Source organism: Oryctolagus cuniculus, chromosome 8 (assembly GCF_051225735.1).
Source record: "Oryctolagus cuniculus isolate XC-2025 breed Fujian yellow rabbit chromosome 8, ASM5122573v1, whole genome shotgun sequence".
NCBI lineage: Eukaryota > Metazoa > Chordata > Mammalia > Lagomorpha > Leporidae > Oryctolagus > Oryctolagus cuniculus.
Genome location: NC_142874.1, coordinates 71,172,872 through 71,192,960, shown reverse-complemented (window position 1 = coordinate 71,192,960; position 20,089 = coordinate 71,172,872). Strand labels below are relative to the sequence as shown.

The 20,089-nt window shown below is 42.1% G+C and overlaps 1 protein-coding gene across 17 annotated transcripts in view; it reads left to right on the top strand.

The window, feature by feature from the left end:
* The window catches only part of AFG2A (AAA ATPase AFG2A), a 307,467-nt gene that overhangs the window by 31,084 nt on the left and 256,294 nt on the right, over positions 1–20,089 (top strand). For all 17 annotated transcript variants that reach the window (XM_051819827.3, XM_002717260.6, XM_070047622.2 and 14 more), the window contains one exon: positions 11,587–11,741. In XM_051819827.3, coding sequence (XP_051675787.3) covers positions 11,587–11,741 — 155 coding nt within the window. The remainder of the gene's footprint in view (positions 1–11,586; positions 11,742–20,089) is intronic.

Below are 20,089 nucleotides of genomic sequence, written 5' to 3'. Positions count from 1 at the left end.
CTGAAGACATAGAAATGAATGAAATACAGGTAGACAGTAAGTAGAGTTCATTCATTTCATTATTGAGTCAGGCACTACACTGGGTGTTGGGGCTACCTCTGAGAATTAAGACTGACCTGGACCCTCTGTCCTCATTGAGCTTGAGATACAAAGGGAAGTGCAGCTGTTTTGCAGCTAAATTACAGAACTGTGGGGTGTTATGTGAATGACCTGAAAGGTTTCAGAATTTCAAAATGCCCGTGAGAACAAAAGGGTCCTGGGGAGCACTGCCATTGAAGATTGGGCTGTTAACCAAGATCTGGTGGTGTAGGAGTCAGAGGAATGGCTTGGAGAGATGGGAAGAAAACTCAAAGAAAGAAGGGACTCAAATGAAATGAAGAAATAATGTGATATTAGTTAACCCTGAGTACTTGCAGTATCTCCACCACTGTTTGAAGTACCTTAGATGCACTAATATATTTCTTCCTCAGCAACCCTGAGATTATTTTTATTTTATAGTTGAAGAAACGACCAGTGGAAGTTGAGGAACTTTGCTAAGATCATACAGCTAATATAGTGGATCTAGGATCTACAGAGACCACAGTCATAAAGTGGTTAGTTTCTTTCTTGGGAGGTCAGGGGGCCTCAGAAGAGAGAAGCTTTAGTGGTGTCTTCTGTCTGGTTAGTTGTGAGGTTGCAGTTAGTTGAGGGGTGAATGAGAGTTGAAGGAGCCAAAGTAGTGATTGTCAGTTACCTTCTCAGATTGAATGGTGTGTTACTGGAGTTTCTGTACTTCCCATGGAAAAGAGATGAATTCAGTTGACTCTCCATCCCTCAGGCAGCCCTCTCCCCTTAAGTAAAAACCAAATCAGACTATTTCCTGGCTTCTCTCATCTTTCCTGGGCTCTGCTTTAGTCTACCACCCCGGTGTGGGCCTATAGCCTCTCTCAGCTTAAGAATTGAGGTCTTGGGGCCTCTGCCTGTGGTCCTGGCATCCCAAATGGGCACTGGTTCAAGTTGTGGCTGCTCCACTTCCAATGCAGTTCCCTGCTAATGACCTGGGAAATGCAGCTGAAGATGGCCCAAGCGTTTGGGCCCCTGACAACCCACATTTGAGACCTGGATGAAGCTCCTGTGCTCCTGGCTTCAGCTTGGCCCAGCCCTGGCTTTTGCAGCCATCTGGGAAGTGAACCAGCAGATCAAAGAACTTTTTCTCTGTCTCTCCCTATCCCTCTCTAACTCTGACATTTAAATAAACAAACAAAAATGAGGTCTAGTCAACATGTTTTTTTTTTGATAGCACAAATATGAAACTAAAAGCTACATTATCAGGAAAGTTTGTTGAAACCTGGGAAGGGTGAAGCTAATTAATCTGGATACTTTAGAATAACCTCTAAGAGATAATTTAGTATACATCCTTCTTTCACAAATGAGGAGAGACTGTTTTTTTTGGCATCTAAAGAGTAGTGAGGTATAAGCTTTGACCTGAGGTTTAGGTCTGGAGAACAATGTGCCTTCCATAGTGCCATTACTTACAAAAGAAATTTTGGAATGTGATGAGATGCTAGCTCCTGTGATCAGTTTAAGCACAGTGATAATTGTAATATAAATGAGGTTAGAACTACAGTACTCTTGTTTGATTTCTTTTTCTACTAATGAAAAGTGAGAAATGGAAGAGACCTGTGTAACTGATACTTATCACCTTGCCTGTTCTTAACATTGAATTGAGGGAGACTAAAGAGTCTAGAAAGGTCTTCCTTCCATTGGCTCACCCCCAAAATGGTCACTACTGCCGGAGCTACGCCGATCCAAAGCTAGGAGCCAGCTGCCTCCTCCAGGTCTCCCATGCAGGTGCAGAGGCCCAAGCACTTGGGCCATCCTCCACTGCCCTCCCGGGCCACAGCAGAGAGCTGGGCTGGAAGAGAAGCAACTGGGACTAGAACCTGGTGCCCATATGGGATGCTGGCGCCGCAGGTGGAGGATTAGCCAAGCAAGCCCTGGCGCCAGCTGAGGAAAGTATATTTTTAAGAAGGGAGATTTAGGCCGGTGCCGTGGCTCACTAGGCTAATCCTCTGCCTTGTGGCGCCGGCACACCGGGTTCTAGTCCCTGTCGGGGCGCCGGATTCTGTCCCGGTTGCCCTTCTTCCAGGCCAGCTCTCTGCTGTGGCCCGGGAGTGCAGTGGAGGATGGCCCAAGTGCTTGGGCCCTGCACCCCATGGGAGACCAGGAGAAGTACCTGGCTCCTGGCTTTGGATCAGCGCGGTGGCCGGCTGTGGCGGCCATTGGAGGGTGAACCAACAGCAAAAGGAAGACCTTTCTCTCTGTCTCTCTCTCTCACTGTCCACTCTGCCTGTCAAAAAAAAAAAAAAAAAAAAAATTTAGAATTTTGTAACATTGCTTTCAGTTTTCATTTGTATGAGTATATTATTAGAAAATTTTATTCTCAATATTTATAATTCAGATCTGAGATTGAGGTACCCATGTTTCATGTTAAGTTTCTCTAAGGTAGGTTTTTTTTTTTTTTTTTTTTTTTTTAAGATTGAATTATTTGAGAGAGTTACAAGGGAGGAAGGTAGGAAGGGGAGAGAAAGAGATTGAGAAAGGGAGAGATCTTCATCTGCTGGTTCATTCCCCCAAATGATGGGCTCGATCAGACTGAAACCAGGAGCCAGGAACTTTATTTGGGTCTCCCATGTGGGTGTCAGGGGCCCAAGTACTTGGGCCATCTTCCCTTGCTTCCCAGGCCCTCTGGCAGGGAGCTGGGGTTGAAGTGGAGCAGCTGGGACTCCAACTGGTGCCGGTATGGGATGCTGGCGTGACAGGCAATGGCTTAACCCACTACACCACAATGCAGGCCCTGGTAGGTGGTAGGTGTTAATTCTAAAACGCTTCATTACTCCTCTGAATAAGCAAGTTCATTGTTTCTAATAAGGAAACTTAACTGCACTCTCAAAATTAACATAATTTAGCTACCATTGAATATAACATTTTTAGGGTTCTCTATGGGTGGGGCAAGTTGTTGTTTGTTGATTGTATCTGTACTGATGGTTTTGAAGGTCATGAATTCAGAATAATTTCTCTTGTCCAGAAATGGTTGTATCTGATTATTGACGTGGAGCTAGGGGGAACAAGTTATTACATTGGAAGGCGTGCATTTACATTAGGCTTGCCTAAGGCACTTTGCTCTTTCTCCCTTTTATTCTGTTTTATTATTTCTCTTCTCAAAACTTTCTAGAGCATTGGAAAATAAAACAAGATGACAAATCTATTGTTTAATTAACCACAACTGTTTTTTGTTGCAAAGTTATGTTTTCTTGAGAATATAGTCTGTATTTGTTTATATTTTGAAAAGTTCAGACTTAGTAAGAAAAGGAAATGTTATAGATTGCTTGCTCTGAGCTATATTCCTTGATGATGTACATATGTCCATTCGCTTCTCTAGTTAATTGTTTTCTAGTTTCTAAAAATATGTGTATTTTTTAAAAATGTAATCTTTTGGGTTAGGTTCCAGTGTGTTCTGATTAGGAATGGTTGATGGCTGTAATTTAAATGTAACATCACAGATAAATTATTTAAATTTAAATAATTAGATAAAATATGTTTTAACTTTTCATTTAAAAATGAGATATCTGGTGGCTAAATAAGCTATTAAAGTCACAGGTGAAGTAGTAGTAGACCTAGAGTTAATTACATTAATTTAATAGCTCCAGTGATTTTTTTTTTTAAGATTTTATTTATTTGAGAGAGAAAGAGGGAGAGACAGAGAAAAAGATCTTCCATCTGCTGTTTCACTCCCCAGATGACCACAACGTCCTGAGCTGGGCTGATCTGAAGTCCAGAGCCAGGAACTTTCTCCGAGTTCCCGCATGGATGCAGGGGCCCAAGCACTTGAGCCATCTTCTACTACTTTACCAGGCCATAAGCAGAGAGCTGAATCAGAAAAGGAGCAGCTGGGACATGAACCAGAGCCCATATGGGAGGCTAGTGCCACAGTCGGAGGCTTAGCTTACTGCATCACAGTGCTGGCCCCTCCAGTGATGTTTAATTTTAACATTTACTTATTTGAAAGGCAGAGAGACAGAGAGAGATGGAGGAAGAGAGCTTTCATTCTCTGGTTCACGCCCCAAATGCCTGCAACAACTGGGGTTGGGCCTGGCTAAAGCCAAGAGCCAGGAACCCCATCCAGATCTCCCACATAGGTGGCAAGGACCCAAAAGCTTGAACCATCATCTGTTGCCTCCCAGGGTAGATGTTAGCAGGAAGCTGAAATCAGAAGTGGACCGGCAATTTGAGCTCATGCACTCCAATATTGGAGTCCCAAGGAGCATCCCAACCTCTGTGCCAGCAGGGAGTTGGATCAGAAGTGGAACAACTGGGACTGTAACCTATACCCTTACAGTATGCTGGCATTGCAGGTGGTGGCTTCACCTGCTATGCCACAATGCCAGCCCCCCATGGAAGGAACTTCTAAGACCCACCGTTATGTTTTTGTAGCTTTTAGAAATGAGGAAACTTCTATATTCTTTTCTGACAATCTTCTGTACTTTGTCTTCTCATATATTGACACATAAATTGAGTTGGAGTTAGGTTTATTTTACTTTAGAGAGAGAGACAAAGAAACAGAATTCCTATCCTCTGTCTACTTACACTTACCGCCTTGTCTATATTTAACAGAGAGGTGAAGGAGATTTAGGACTCCAGATACAATTTAAAAAGGGGAATTTTAGGTTTTTGTTATATTACTTTTCAGTCTTCATGTGCATGAGTATATTCTTGGGAAATTTTACACACTTAACATTTACAGATCCAATCTGAGATCAGGGTGCCCTGGTCTCCAAATACCTGCAAGGGACCTGGCCAGAGAGGGAGCCAGGAATTCATTCCAGGTCTGCCTTTCGTGGGGATTGCAGGGACCTCAGTACTTGAGCTATCATTGTTGCTGCCAGGGTAAGCATTGCCAGAGAGTTATAATCAGGAGCTGGAGCTGGGAATCCATTCCAGACACTCCTGTGTTGGATATAGGTGTCTTTTTTTTTTTTTAAAGGTAGAGTTAGAGACAGAGATATATCTTCCATCTGTTGGTTCACTCCCCAGACGACTGTAACAGCTGGGGCTGAGCTAGGCCAAAGCCAGGAGCTAAGAGCTTCATCCAGGCCTTGCATACCTGTATAAGGACCCTATGACTTGGGCCATCTGCTGCATTTGCAGGGAGCTGGATCAGAAGTGGATCAGCAGAAACTTAGTTCAGCACCTTTATAGGATTCTGGTTTAGTAGGTGGCAGTCTGAACACACCATACCCCTATTCTAGAATGCTAGACCCTGGATGTAGGTGTCTTAACCCTCTGCTCTAAATGCTCCCTTGGGGCTTAGGTTTAAATAAAACATGTTTTTTTCATATGTATAAGGTTGCTCTGTAATTATTTTACAGGGCTTCTTACTATCTAAAGTGCTATGCTGTTTCTTGTAGCTAGTTTTAAAATTATTTTTTAAAGATTTATTTTTATTTAAAAGGTAGAGATTCAGAGAGAGAGATCTTCCATCTGCTGGTTCATTCCCCAAATACTAGGTGTAGGCCAGGCTGGACCCAGGAGCTTCATCCTTGTCTCCCATGTGCAACTTGGGCCATCCTCTGCTGCTTTCCCACGCATATTAGTAGGAAACTGGATTAGAAGTAGAGCATGAGGAGCTTGAACCAGCACCCATTTGGGATGCCAGTGTTGCAGGTGTAGGCTTAACCCTCTGCATCCCAGTGCTTCGTTAGGAAGGGTTATGGTACTCAGCACATAGTCATACTGATGACTATGATTTATGATAAGGGACAGAAGTAAGTGGTTGTGTATAAAGTAATCTGTTTACTTGGCTAGAGTGCCTTTACTTAAAACCTTTATTTTTTAACTCTTGATTGAATATGCTCAGTAACGCTCCATTTTCGTCTTTTATTTTTCGAAACAGTCAATAGAATTTTGCATTCCTGTCTAGAGAATAAGATGAATGATAGGCTCAATAGCCTAATCCTCCAGGCTTGTGGCGCCAGCACACCGGGTTCTAGTCCCTGTCGGGGCGCCGGATTCTGTCCCGATTGCCCCTCTTCCAGGCCAGCTCTCTGCTGTGGCCCGGGAAGGCAATGGAGGATGGCCCAAGTGCTTGGGCCCTGCACCCCATGGGAGACCAGGAGAAGCACCTGGCTCCTGGCTTTGGATCAGCGCAGTGTGCCAGCTGCAGTGCGCCGGCCGCAGCGGCCATTGGAGGGTGAACCAACGGCAAAGGAAGACCTTTCTCTCATTCTCGCTCACTGTCCACTCTGCCTGTCAAAAAAAAAAAAAAAAAAAAAGATAAATGATAAATCAAGACTTTAAAAAAAAGTTTTAGTCATTGATTTATTTGGAAGGCAAAGTGACAGTGAGATGGAAAGTCAGAGACAAAGATCTTTCATCTACTCGTTCACTCTACATGTCCGCAACAGCTGGGGCAGGGCCAGGCCAAAGCCAGGAGTGAGGAGCTCCATCTGGGTCTCCCACATGGTGACAAGCACCAAGTCCTTAAGCCATCATCTGCTGTTGTCTAGGAACATTAGCAGGGAGCTGGATGAGGAGCAGAAGCAGGACTCAATCCCAGCCACTCTGATACGGATTTGCGGCTGCCCAAGTGGCAGCTTTATCTAATCCACCGTGCAACAACACCCATTCCTAAAGCACGGCTTTAAGATTCATTTTCCAGAAATGATTTATAATCAAACTTACATGACAATTTAGTAAGAAGATGTTTTGAAAATATGCTTTTAGGAATGATTGCTCTGCCAGCGCCGTGGCTTACTTGGTTAATCCTCCGCCTGCAGCGCCGGCACCCAGGGTTCTAGTTCCGGTTGCCCCTCTTCCAGGCCAGCTCTTTGCTGTGGCCCTGGAAGGCAGTGGAGGATGGCCCAAGTCCTTGGGCCCTGCACCCTCATCGGAGACCAGGAGGAGGCAGCTGGCTCCTGGCTCCAGATTGGCGCAGCGCCCTGGCTGTAGCAGCCATTTGGGGAGTGAACCAATGGAAGGAAGACCTTTCTATCTCTCTCTCTCTCACTGTCTAACTCTGCCTGTCAAAAAAAAAAAAAAAAAAAATGATTGCTCATTGGTATAAATGCTTATGTATATATGTTGTCCTGTATTCATTACAGAATCAGAATTTGTAGTTTACCATTTGTTAACCTCTGAAAATTCTATGCTCCTTTATTTCTTAGCTTTTTTTCCCTCTCATGAATTATTGTTACCTTATTTTTGTCCTCATAGCTGTGGGGATTTTGACCAGCTCTAAATTCTGTCATTTGTATTAGAAATCATAGAGGTTTTGTTATTTTATAAATATAATTTATATTATAATATTATATATAAAAACATTTTTGCCTGCCTTTTCAAAACTTCCTCAAATGGAAATAATTTGTCTTCTCTACTGTCAGATTTTATGCTTTTATAAAATATGCTTGTAACAAATAAGGCAGGAAAATTATTAGACCACTTCTTTCAATTATTATTCTTTATTCTTTTTTTTTTTTTTTTTTTTTTGGACAGGCAGAGTTAGACAGTGAGAGAGAGAGAGACAGAGAGAAAGGTCTGCCTTCCATTGGTTCACCCCCCCAAATGGCTGCTACGGCCGGCACGCTGCACCGATCCAAAGCCAGGAGCCAGGTGCTTCTCCTGGTCTCCCATGTGGGTGCAGGGTCCAAGGACTTGGGCCATCCTCCACTGCCTTCCCGGGCCACAGCAGAGAGCTGGACTGGAAGAGGGGCAACCGGGAAAGAATTTGGCGCCCCAACCGGGACTAGAACCTGGGGTGCCAGTGTCGCAGGCAGAGGATTCACCTAGTGAGCCACGGTGCCGGCCTTTATTTATTCTTAAAAATTTCTATCTACTTTTCATTTTATTTGAAAGTGGAAAAGAAAGAGAATGAAATATCTACTGTCCACTGATTTCACCCCTCAAATGTTTGCAAGAGATAGTGCTGGGAGAGGCCAAAGCCAGGAGCCAGTAAGTCAGTCCTTTTCTCCTAGGCTGCTCAGTACTTGAGCCATCACCTGCTACCTCCAAGGGTGCACTTAGCAGGAAATTGGAGTAGGAAGTGGAGCCAAGACTTGACCCCAGATATTCCAAAATGGGATGTGATAGCCCAAGCAACGTCTTAACTCCTCTGCCAAATGCTTGTCTTTTTTTTTTTTCTAAATCTATTTATTTATTTGAAAGCAGAATAACCAGAGAGAGAAGGAAAGGCAGAGAGAAAGAGAGATCCTCCATCCACTAGTTCACTCCTCAATTGGCCGCAACAGCTGGAACTGTGCTGATCTGAAGCCATGAGCCAGGAGCCTCCTTTGGGTCTCCCATGTGGGTGCAGGGGCGCAAGGACTTAGGCTATCTTCCAGTGCTTTCTTAGGCCACAGCAGAGAGCTGGATCAGAAGTGGAACAGCCAGGTCTCGAACCAGTGCCCATAAGGGATGCCAGCACTTCAGACCAGGGTGTTAACCTGCTGTGCTACAGCGCCGGCCCCTGTCTTTGAATATTAGCATCTCAGTAATGATAGGAATTGAATCATCTGGCTCAATTTAGAAATCTTTTTTTTTTTTTTTTTTTTTTTTGGACAGGCAGAGTGGACAGTGAGAGAGAGACAGAGAGAAAGGTCTTCCTTTGCCGTTGGTTCACCCTCCAATGGCCGCCACGACTGGCGCGCTGCGGCTGGCGCACTGCGCTGATCCGATGGCAGGAGCCAGGTACTTATCCTGGTCTCCCATGTGGGTGCAGGGCCCAAGCACCTGGGCCATCCTCCACTGCACTCCCTGGCCACAGCAGAGAGCTGGCCTGGAAGAGGGCCAACCGGGACAGAATCCGGCGCCCCGACCGGGATTAGAACCCGGTGTGCCGGCGCCACAAGGCGGGGGATTAGCCTAGTGACCCGCGGTGCCAGCCTCAATTTAGAAGTCTTAATGTGTATTGTCAGATAGCATTTGAGATGTGAAGAAGAGTAAAGATATGCTGGTCTTTTGATTACTTCCATTTGTGTTAGATTTTTTAGGAATGGTTTCAATGTTTCAGGCTGCTAAGGCACTGTTTAATACAACATGGCACTGTAGTACTGAATTTTTTTTTAAATGCTACTGCACCATTTAATGATTATATGGAGTAATGAAACAACGCTATCATAGTCTGTTTTGTGCTGCTGTAACAAAATACTACAGATGGATAATTTATAAAGAGCAGAGATAAATTTCTCACACTTCCTGTGGCTAGGAAGTACAGGATTAAGGTGCAAACAGGTTAGGGCCTGGTCTGTCTGCTTCCAGGATCTTGAACATTATATCCTACAAATAGGAGGAACACTGTGTCCTCACCTGGCAGAAGAGAAGAGAATGAATGCAGTCCCAAAAGCCCTTTTGTAGCTACATTAATTCCATTCGTGAGGGTAACGTTCTTAATGACCTAAGCACTTTCCATGAGGTCCTACCTCTCAACACTGTTGTATTGGAGATTAAGTTGCAATGTGAATTTGGAGGGCACAAAAGCACTCAAAACATAGAAAACATAAGAGTTGATTCTTGGTCAGGAACTCTGAGTTCCTGAGTCTGAGATTTATCCTACTTGCAAGCTAACAGATTTCATGAGTGTTTGCAGAAGACACAGAATTCATGGGTTAGAGTCAAAGCACAGAGTACGTAGCAGAAGAAGTTAGACCTGTTCCCTGAACATTATATTTGGAGAGTGACACTTGGGTCCCTGGAAGGTTACGTTGTAAAAGGGCAACCTTAAACCTGAATCTTACAGTGGACACTAAGGATGTCTGTCCTTTGCTTTGGAGGGAGACACTGTGTTTTCCTCTATAAAATAACATCCTTCAAATGATAGTCATGAACAGAGGCATCTCTTCTCTCAAGAGAAGCAAAAATGCAAGATGTGTGAAGAATAATTATCTTTCAATATTTTGAAAGGCAGAAAACCAAAAGCTATTTGTAAGATAGGCCTAAGTAACTGACTTATAGATTTTAGATAACACTATGATACATTATTGTTTTTGAGTACCTTTGTACTAGGCCTCAGTTTTTTCTTAGTAGTAGAAAATACTCAACCCTCTGTTTTTGGAAGTTTGTGTCTACCTTTCTTGCATCCCTTTTTCTGTTTTTGAAAGTTCAAGTAAGTGAAGGCAAGTGAAATAATGAAGTGATAATTTAGTAAAAACTCATTGAGACCTAATGTTTTGGACAAAAGAGGTTAAAAAATGATGAGCTAGTTATGTTGTAGGCCAGCTTTACGCACTCCAGCTGGGTTTCTAAGAGACCTCTGAGGCTAAAATTATTCAGTGTAGAACTTCATAGTGAATGGGAACATAAATGTAGCACCTCATTAAAAAGGACCCTAGCACAAAGAACATGTAGGGACTTTCTAACATTCAAGGTTGTTGTCACAGATGAAAGAGCTCTAAATCTTACAGCCCAGTAGTAGGGCTTTCAGTCTTGCTAGTGTTTAAATGCCAAAGCAAATAGCAAAAACAAAGACTTAGTGTCTAATTTTTCAGGTCAGTATGATCTCTCTTAACTTACTTTGGAACTATCCAAACTTGACTTTGTTGAGCATCTTTTTGGTTCCTTTAGTGTGTTATAATTCTGACTATAACCTCTGTCTCTTCCCATTAATTATCTTTGTTTATTTCAGTGCTTACTACAATGATGGACTTTCTGAAGATTTGCCTTTTGCCATCATTCCTTCATCTTTGATCCCTGTGGCATTTTTCCATGTAGATCCCCTTCCACTCCTGTAAAACTGGTCTCCTGTGTGCACGTAACTCTGAAGAATATTTCTGTCTTACTTTTCAAAACCACATTGTTTTCTGGCAACTGAATATTTCTTTTTTTCTTTTTATCTTTTTTTTGACAGGCAGAGTGGACAGTGAGAGAGAGAGACAGAGAGAAAGGTCTTCCTTTGCCGTTGGTTCACCCTCCAATGGCTGCTGTGTCCAGTGCGCTGATCTGAAGGCAGGAGCCAGGTGCTTCTCCTGGTCTCCCATGGGGTGCAGGGCCCAAGCACTTGGGCCATCCTCCACTGCACTCCCGGGCCACAGCAGAGTGCTGGCCTGGAAGAGGGGCAACCGGGACTAGAACCCGGTGTGCCGGCACCGCAAGGCGGAGGATTAGCCTATTGAGCCACGGCGCCGGCCCTGAATATTTCTTTTTAGCTGTTCTCCCAGTACCTCACAAACATTGTGATTCTAGTTTGAGTGTATTCAACAAAAGGGCAGAGTTTGTAAAAGGCCTATATTTTAATATTTTATTCTTTGGAAAGAAGTTCTCCAAATAGATTATTTTTTAAACCCTGTAATGGATGTTATTTTATGAGTTGTATTCATGTTCATAAAGTATCTGTCTTCTCGTGTTTAATACCAGTTTTTCACAGTTTCACTGCCAAAACTAAGGATTTGGATTTTTACCTTTGGTCTACACATTTTCCATCTCCTTTCCTTCTACACACAAGCACGAAATTTTTTCAGTACTATAATATGAATGGGGTTAGGTGTTATTTTTGTTGGTAATGATTCATTCTATATTTGTGGAGTAGAATATAAATCATATGTTATTTCCTCTTTGCAGGTCTCCGGGCCTTTCGGAGAGTCTTTGATAAACATCCTAACCTCCCTGATAGCAAGATGGCTGGATTGGTAAAGATCAGCCTAAGAGATTTCTTGCAGGCAATGAATGAAATCAGGCCCAGTGCCATGAGGGAGGTTGCAGTTGATATCCCAAATGTAAGTAATTTATATCTCACATTAGCCACGCTATTTGAATTAAACTGTGAAAGACACTATGACCCTAGGGAGACTGCTTCCTATGCTAACATTCTTTTAAGAATTTTTTTGTAATTGGAGTTTTTGTTGAGATAATTTTAGATGCAGTACAGTTGTCTCTTTTATCCAGTTTCCTCCATTGGCAACATCTTACAAAACTGTGGCAATACTAGAGCCAGTATTATATATTTTTTTATTTAGGATATTTCCTAAAGCCAGTATTACATTTTTTCATTTATGATATTGCTTACAGAGTTATTTATTTATTTGAAAGGCAGAGTTAGAAAGAGGAAGAGACAGAATTGGTTGACTGCCCAGAAGGCTTGCAATGGCTTGGGCTGGGCCAAATGGAAGCCAAGAGCTAGGAACTCCATCTAGGTTTCCTGTGTGGGTGGCAGAGGCCCAAGCATTTGAGTATGTATCCCTTATCTGAAATACTTAGAATAAAAAATGTTTCCAAGTTTGGACTTTTTTGAATTTGGGAAAATTTGTATAGACTTAACTAGTTGAGCATCCCTATTCCTAAAATCAGAAATCTGAAATGCTCCAAAATCTGAAACATTTTGAGCATCACGTTGATGCTCATAAAGTTTAAGATTTAGGACAGATAGAAATGGTACATTTTTGTAGTGAACAGCATGATGTTTTGATATTGAGGGATTCTACAACATTTGTGGAAAAATAGTTTTGGGGGCTGATGCTGTAGTGTAGTAGGCTAAGCCTCTACCTGAGGTGCCAGCATCCCATGTGGGCGCTGGTTCGAGTCCCAGCTGCTCCTCTTCCAATCAGGCTCCCTGCTGATGGCCTAGGAAAGCAATGGAAGATGGCCCAATTGGTTGGGCCCCTGCACTCATGTGAGACACCAGGAGGAGGTTTCTGGCTTTGGATCAGCTGACCTCCAGCTGTTGTGCCCATTTTGGGAGAGAGCCAGTGGATGGAACTGGCTCATGGTGGATGGAACTGGCTCATGGCAGATGTAACTGGAAGATGTAACTCTGCCTCTAAATAAAATCCTAAAAACAAAAAAAAAAAAAAGGAAAAGTAGCTATAAAAGATAAAAAGAGGGGCCTATGATGCGGCTCAGCAGGTAAAGCCAACATCTGCAGTCGTAGCATCCCATATGGGTGCTAGATAGAGTTCCGGCTGTTCTGCCTGTGATCTGGCCCCCTGGTAGTGCACCTGGGAAGGCAGCAGGGGATGGCCCAGGTGTTTGGGCCCCTTCACCCGTGTGAGGGATGTGAGGAAGCTCCTGGCTCCTGGCTTTGGCCTGGCCCAGCCCTGATCATTGCGGCTATTTGGGGAGTGAACCAGCGGATGGAAGACCTCCCTCTTTGTCTCCTCTCTCTCTGTAACTGTTACTATCAAATAAATAAATTTATATATTTTTTTTTATTTGACAGGTAGAGATATAGACAGTGAGAGAGACAGACAGACAGATAGAAAGGTCTTCCTTCCGTTGGTTCACTCCCCAAATAGCTGCTACGGCCGGCGCTGTGCCGATCTGAAGCCAGGAGCCAGGTGCTTCTTCCTGGTCTCCCATAGACAGTGAGAGAGAGAGAGACAGAGAGAAAGGTCTTCCTCCTGTTGGTTCACCCCCCAAATGGCCGCTATGGCTGGCGCTGTGCCAATCCGAAGCCAGGAGTCAGGTGCTTCTTCCTGGTCTCCCAGATGGGTACAGGAGCCCAAGCACTTGGGCCATCCTCCACTGCACTCCTGGGCCACAGCAGAGAGCTGGACTGGAAGAGGAGCAACCGTGACTAGAACCCGGCGCCCATATGGGATGCCGGCTCCACAGGCGGAGGATTAACCAAGTGAGCCACGGCGCCAGCCCCAAGAAATAAATTTTAAAAATAAAAATAGGGGCTGGTGCTGTGTGGCATAGTGGGTAAAGCTGCCGCCTCCAGTGCCTTCATCCCATATGGGCACTGGTTCAAGTCCCAGCTACTCCACTTCCGATCCAGCTCTCTGCTATGGCCTGGGAAAGCAGTAGAAGATGGCCTGAGTCCTTGTGCCCCTGCATCTGCTTGGGAGACCCGGAAGAATCTCCTGGCTCCTGGTTTCAGATTGACTCAGCTCCAGCTGTTGCAGCCATTTGGGGAGTGAAGCAATGAATGGAAGAGCACTCTCTCTCTGTCTCTTCTTTTCTGTGTAACTGACTTTCAAATAAATAAATAAATCTTTAAAAAAATAAAAATAAATAAAAAATATAAACTGTTTCTCAACATAAGCTCAGCAAATTCAAGACATTTTGAGTGATGATACCAGCCATTTGGTCCATCCCTAGGAGTCTGGGAAATTTAACTCCATCAATGTAGTCTTTGTTTTTTTACGTTGCAGTGGCTGGGGCTGGGCTGGGTCAAAGCTGGGGGCTGTGAACACAGTGCAGGTTTTCCACATGCATAGCAAGGATCTGACTACTTGAGCCATCACCTGCTATCTCCCTGCATTAGCAGGAAGCTAGAATCAGGAGCTGGAGCTGGGACTTGAACCAACTGTGGTTTGGGAGATGGGCATCTTAATTTCTAGGCAAATGCCTATCCCACTGTAATTTTTCAGTCAGAATTATGTAAGTGGAAACAGTTGAGATGGCTGTAATGTTAACTGTTGTTTATGCTGTAAATTGTTGGTCCCCTTCAAATAGGGCATGAATAGGATTGATTTTTTTCCCCTCACAAATTGATGTGAATGGCCTACCTCTGTGGGCTTCATCTTAAAATGACTTATCCATTTCTAAACTCTTGGTTTCCTTGGGGACATTGTCCCTTTAAACTTCTCTTAAAGCATTGATAGTTTCTCACCATTCTTCCATTGAAGTTTCACCATAAATTATTCTGTGTTTAATTTTAGCAGATTTGTAGTGCTCCTTTTTATTTTATTTTATTTTATTTTATTTTATTTTATTTTATTTTATTTTATTTTATTTTTTTGCTAGGCAGAGTTAGACAGAGAGAGAGAGAGACTGAGGGAGAGTTATAGACAGAGAGAAAAGTCTTCCTTCTGTTGGTTCACTCCTCTAATGACCGCCACGGCCAGTGCTGCGCCGATCCAAAGCCAGGAGCCGGGTACTTCCTCCTGGTCTTGAATGTGGGTGCAGGGACCCAAGCACTTGGGCCATCGTCCACTGCACTCCTGGGCCACAGCAGAGAGCTGGACTGGAAGAGGGGCAACTGGGACTAGTACCCGACGCCCCAACCGGAACTAGGACCTGGGGTGCCAGTGCCGCAGGTGGAAGATTAGCCAAGTGAGTCACAGCGCCGGCCTGTAGTTCTCCTTTCAAACTGATTTTTTTATCCTTCTTAGTGCCTTAAATTAGATCCTGTTCAGACATACTATAACAAGTTACTACTACTTTATTTTGATTTTAAAAAAAGTGAAATTGTACATCTTTTCTTCACAGTGTTTCCTCGAGCTTTTTAAAGATCCTTGTATCTGTTATACATTGTGAAGTGATTTTCAAAATCAAGCTATTTAACATATTATATCCATCATTAGCTCACATAATGATAATTTTTTTTTGTGATGAGAAACATTTAAAAATTTGACTCTTAGCAAATTTGAAGTATATAGTGCAGTGTTGACTCTAGTCACCATGCTATATTTTAGGTCTCTAAAACTTATTCATCCTATATAACTGAAATTTTTAAGCTCTTTGACCAGAAACTCCCCATTTTTCCTCATCCCTTCGTCTCTGGCGTTAACATAAACAAGATACAGGAAGACAATGTTACTTATTCCCTCAGGTTTATCTTCAGTATCCTAAGTGACAAGATTTCCTTCTTTATAAAGTCTAAATAATATTATAGCACCTTTTCTTTGTTTACTAATGTCAGTGGACACTTGGATTGATTTCATATCTTGTCTTTTATGAAATATGCTGCATTGATCATGGGAGTACAGCTATCTCTTCAAGATACAGATTTCTTTTCCTCTGGATATTTACCCTGAAATGGGATTGCTTTCAATTTTTTAAAGAATCTCCATACTGTTTTCCACAGTGGTTGTACTGGTGTACATTCCTGCAAGCAGTATAGAAGATTCCTTTTTCTCCATTTCCTTGCCAACACTTGTTTTATATTTATATAAATATATATATAATATATAAATATATAATATATATATAAATATATATATATGGTCTTTCTGGCAAGTGTTAGATGATATCTCACTCTGATTTTTATGATTTATTTATTTATTTGAAAGGCAGAGTTACCAAGAGGCAGATGCAGAAAGAGCCAGTGATCTTCCATCCGCTGGTTTACTCCCAAAATGGCCGCAACGGCCAGAGCTGGGCTTATCCGAAGCCAGGAGCCGATAGCCTCCTAGTCTCCTTGTGGGCACAGGGGCCCAAGGACTTGGACCACCTTCTGCTGCTTTCCCATGCAGTAGCAGGGAGCTGGATTGGAAGTGAAGCAGCTGGGACTCAACTGCTGCTGGCACTGCAGTCTGTGGCTTTACCTGCTGTGCCACAGCGCCCAGACCCCTCACTGTGATTTTGATTTGCATTTCTTTGATGTTTAGTGAAGTTGAACATTTTTTCCTATAACCCTTGGACATTTGTATGTCATTTTTAAAGAAATTTCTAGTTAGATTCTTTATTTTTTAAATTTAAAAGTTCATTTTAATGTTTATTTTTATTTGAAAGGCAGAGTGGCAGGGGAGGGGAGGGAGAGATAGAGAAGGGGGGATAGAGAGAACTTGAATCTATTGGTTTATTCCCCTGATGCCTGCCAACATCCATAGCTGAGCCAGGCTATATTTTGTAGTCTTGTATTTTACAGAAGCCTGCAGCTTCATGTGGGTGTACCGAGTGGGTGGCAGGCACTCAGGTACTTGAGCCGCCACTTGATGCTTCCCAGGGTGCTCATTAGCTAGTTGGATCAGAAGCAGAGTAGCCAGGACTTGAATCAGGCAGTGTGATGTGGAATGTCACCAGCCCAAGCAGTGGTTTAACTTGCTGCTCCACAATGCCTGCCCTTTCTGCCCGTTTTTGGTCAAGTATTTGTTTTCTTACTATTGTATTTCTTATTTATTTTTATTTTTGGGGTATTAAATGTTTACCTGGTATATGGTTTGCACATAATTTCTCCTATTTCATAGTTGTCCTTACCCTGTTGATTGTTTCTTTTGTTTTGTAGGTTTTTTTTTAATGTGGTCAGATGTACTCTGATTTATCTATTTTTGCTCTTGTTGCCTGTGCTTTTGGGGTGATACCCAAAAAATTGCTGGCCAGCCAATATTAAAAAGAGTTTTCCTGTGCTTTCGTCTAGTAGTTTTATAGTTATTTAAGAGCTTATATTTAAGTCTTTAATTCATTTTGAGTTGATTTTTTGTGTGTAGTATGAGATACCTGGGCATTGTTTTGTATTTGGATAGCCAGTTTTCCCAACATTTTTGAAGAGCCTGGACTTTCCTTATTGTGTTTCCCCATTGGCACCTTTTGCTAAAATCAATTAATTATACATGTGTGGATTTATTTGTGAGTTTTCCGTTCTGTTCCATTTGTCTGTATTTCTGTTTTATATGCCAGTGTTGTGCTGTTTTGATAACCACAGGTTTATAGTATATTTTGAAGTCATAGTGAGATGCCTATACCCAAGATTGGTTTGGCTATTCAGTGACTTTTGTGTTTCCATATGAATTTTAGGATTGTTATTTCTATTTCTGTTAAAAAATGCCACTGGGATTTTGGTAGGGATTATATTGTATTTGTAGGCCATTTTGAATGAGATGGACATTTTAATAATATTGGTGCTTCAGTACATGAACACAGAATTATTGTTCATTTATTTATGTTGTTCTCAGTGTCTTTCATCAATGTTTTATGGTTTCCAGTGTGCAGAACTTCATCTCTTTAGGTAAATTTTTCCAAAGTTTTTTTTTTTTTTTTTGACACTTTGTAAATGGATTTTTTTCTTCATTTTTCAGAAAATGTTTTTCTTAGTGTTTAGTGATGCTGCTGATCTTTGCTTTTTGTAACTTGCCACTTTACTGAATTCATTTATTCTAAAACTTTTTTGATAGACTCTTTAGATTTTTCTGTATATAGATCATGTCATCCACAGGTAGTTTTACTTCTTCCTGCTCAATTTGGATACTTTTTTTTTTTTTTTTGCCTAATTGCTCTTAGTAGGATTTCCATTGCCATACTGAATAGCAGTGGTGAGAGTAGGTATCCTTGTCTTGTTCCTGATTTTAGAGGAAAAGATGTCAGCTTTTCACATGTATGAGATATTTGACCGATGATCTTGTTCAGGTCTGCTGTTTTCCTTACTTATTTTCTGTTTGGATGATCTATACAGTGTTGGAAGTGAGGTATTGAAATCTGTTATTAAATCTGTTTCTTTAGTTCCGTTAGTATTTTCTTTGTATTTAGGTGCTCCAGTGTTCAGCACGTATGTATTTGAAGAACTGACCCCTTTATTATAAAATGACCACATTGGACTCTTGAGACAGTTTAATTTATTTGTTTTTATTTGAGAGGCAGAATGAGAGATGGAGACTGACAGAAAAAGAATGCATGCATAAGAGAATAAGCCCCTCTACTGGTTCACTCCCCAAATACCTGCAACCACTGGGGTTGGACCACACTGAAACCAGGAGTCCATATGGGTGATAAGATTGCAGTTACTTGGACCATCACCCCTGTTTCTCAGAGTTTATATTAGCAGGAAGTTGACGTCAGGAAACAATGCTAGGAATTGAATCTAAACACTCACACTTGTAATGCAGGCATGTTAACCAGCATCTTAACTATTAGGCTAAATGCCTGTCCTATGACAGTTTTGATTTGATTTGATATAAATTTAGCCCTGTGTTCATTTTCGGCTAAAAACTGCATGAAATATCTTTGTTTTTCTCTTTATTTTCCCTTTATACATGTTCCTAAAGATGAAGTGAGTCTCTTCTACACAGAATAATTTGGATATTAAAAAAAAGCTATTATGTGTCTTTTGATTAGATAATTTTTTCCATTTACATTTAAAGTAATTACTATAGAAGCCTGTGTTGTGGCATAGCAGGTAAAGCCACCACATGTGACTCCGGCATCTGCTATGGGTGCCCATTCAATTCCTGGCTGTTCTACTTCAGATTCAGTTCCCTGTTAATGTGCCTGGGAAAGCAGCAGAAGATTGCCCAAGTCCTTGTGCCCCTGCACCCATGTCGGAGACCCTGAAGAAGCCCCTATCTTCAGATTAGCCCAGCTGTGGCTGTTGCAGTCATTTGGAAGCGAACTAGTAGATGCAAGATCTCTGTCTCTCTGACTCTGTAACTCTGCTTTTCAAATAAATAAATAGTTTTTTTTTTAAGCAATTATTGTAGATAAGGACTTTCTACTGCTGATTGTTTTCTGAGTCTGTAGGGAATAGGCTTGGCACTAGGATGAGGTTGGTGCCTGATTTTAGCAATTGGTACAGAGGTAGAAGCTGGGGTGGGGGTGGTGGAGAGGGAGATCTTCCATCCACTGGTTCACTCCCTAGTTGGCCTCAACGGCTGGGAATAGACCACGCTGAAACCAGAAGCTGCAACCAGGTCTCCCATGTGGGTTGCAGGGGCCCAAACAGTTGGGCCATCCTCTGCTGCTTTTCCCAGACCATTAGCAGGGAGCTGGATTGGAAGTGGAGCAGCTGGGACAGGAACTGGCACTCGTTTGGGATGCCAGCATCACAGGTGGCAGCTTTACCCTCTACGCCACAATGCTGGCCCCAAGGTATTTCAATATCTACAGTTTTCTTGGCCCATTAACTAATGTTTTTAATTGTTGTCTGCCATTAAAAAAAAAAAGAATAAGAATAAAAAAAACCACTAAATCACTGGAACAGACTATGTGAAATTTTATGGTGAGAAAGCAGGGATCTGTTTTCACTTTTAAAAGTGACCATGTTTCTTGAAAAATGTGTCTTGTCTTCAAATAAGTTTAAATAAAATCGATTGCATTTCCTTGCTACTGGACTTCTTGGAGTCCCTTAATATATTAATGTACAATATGAAGTGATTAAAAACAAAGGAACTGTTATAGAATTTGTCCATAGACCATGGGGAGTAGAGTTGCATTTTCTAGTACTGATGATTGTAAAAAGTGATGCCAAATCATTCCCATCACTGTGTGTTTTCCCATTTGCAATGTGACTTATACTCTAACTGTAAAAGCAAAGAAGTCAATTTCTCTAGCCTTTGAATCTGTGTCTGACTATAGAACTTTTTTTGGCCAATGTGATATTAGCAGTCATAATGCAAATCGGCTTGACAGTGTTTGGAGCTTGCTGCTCTTTGTAATTCTTCATTAGCTATGTTGAAAAATCTGTACTCCT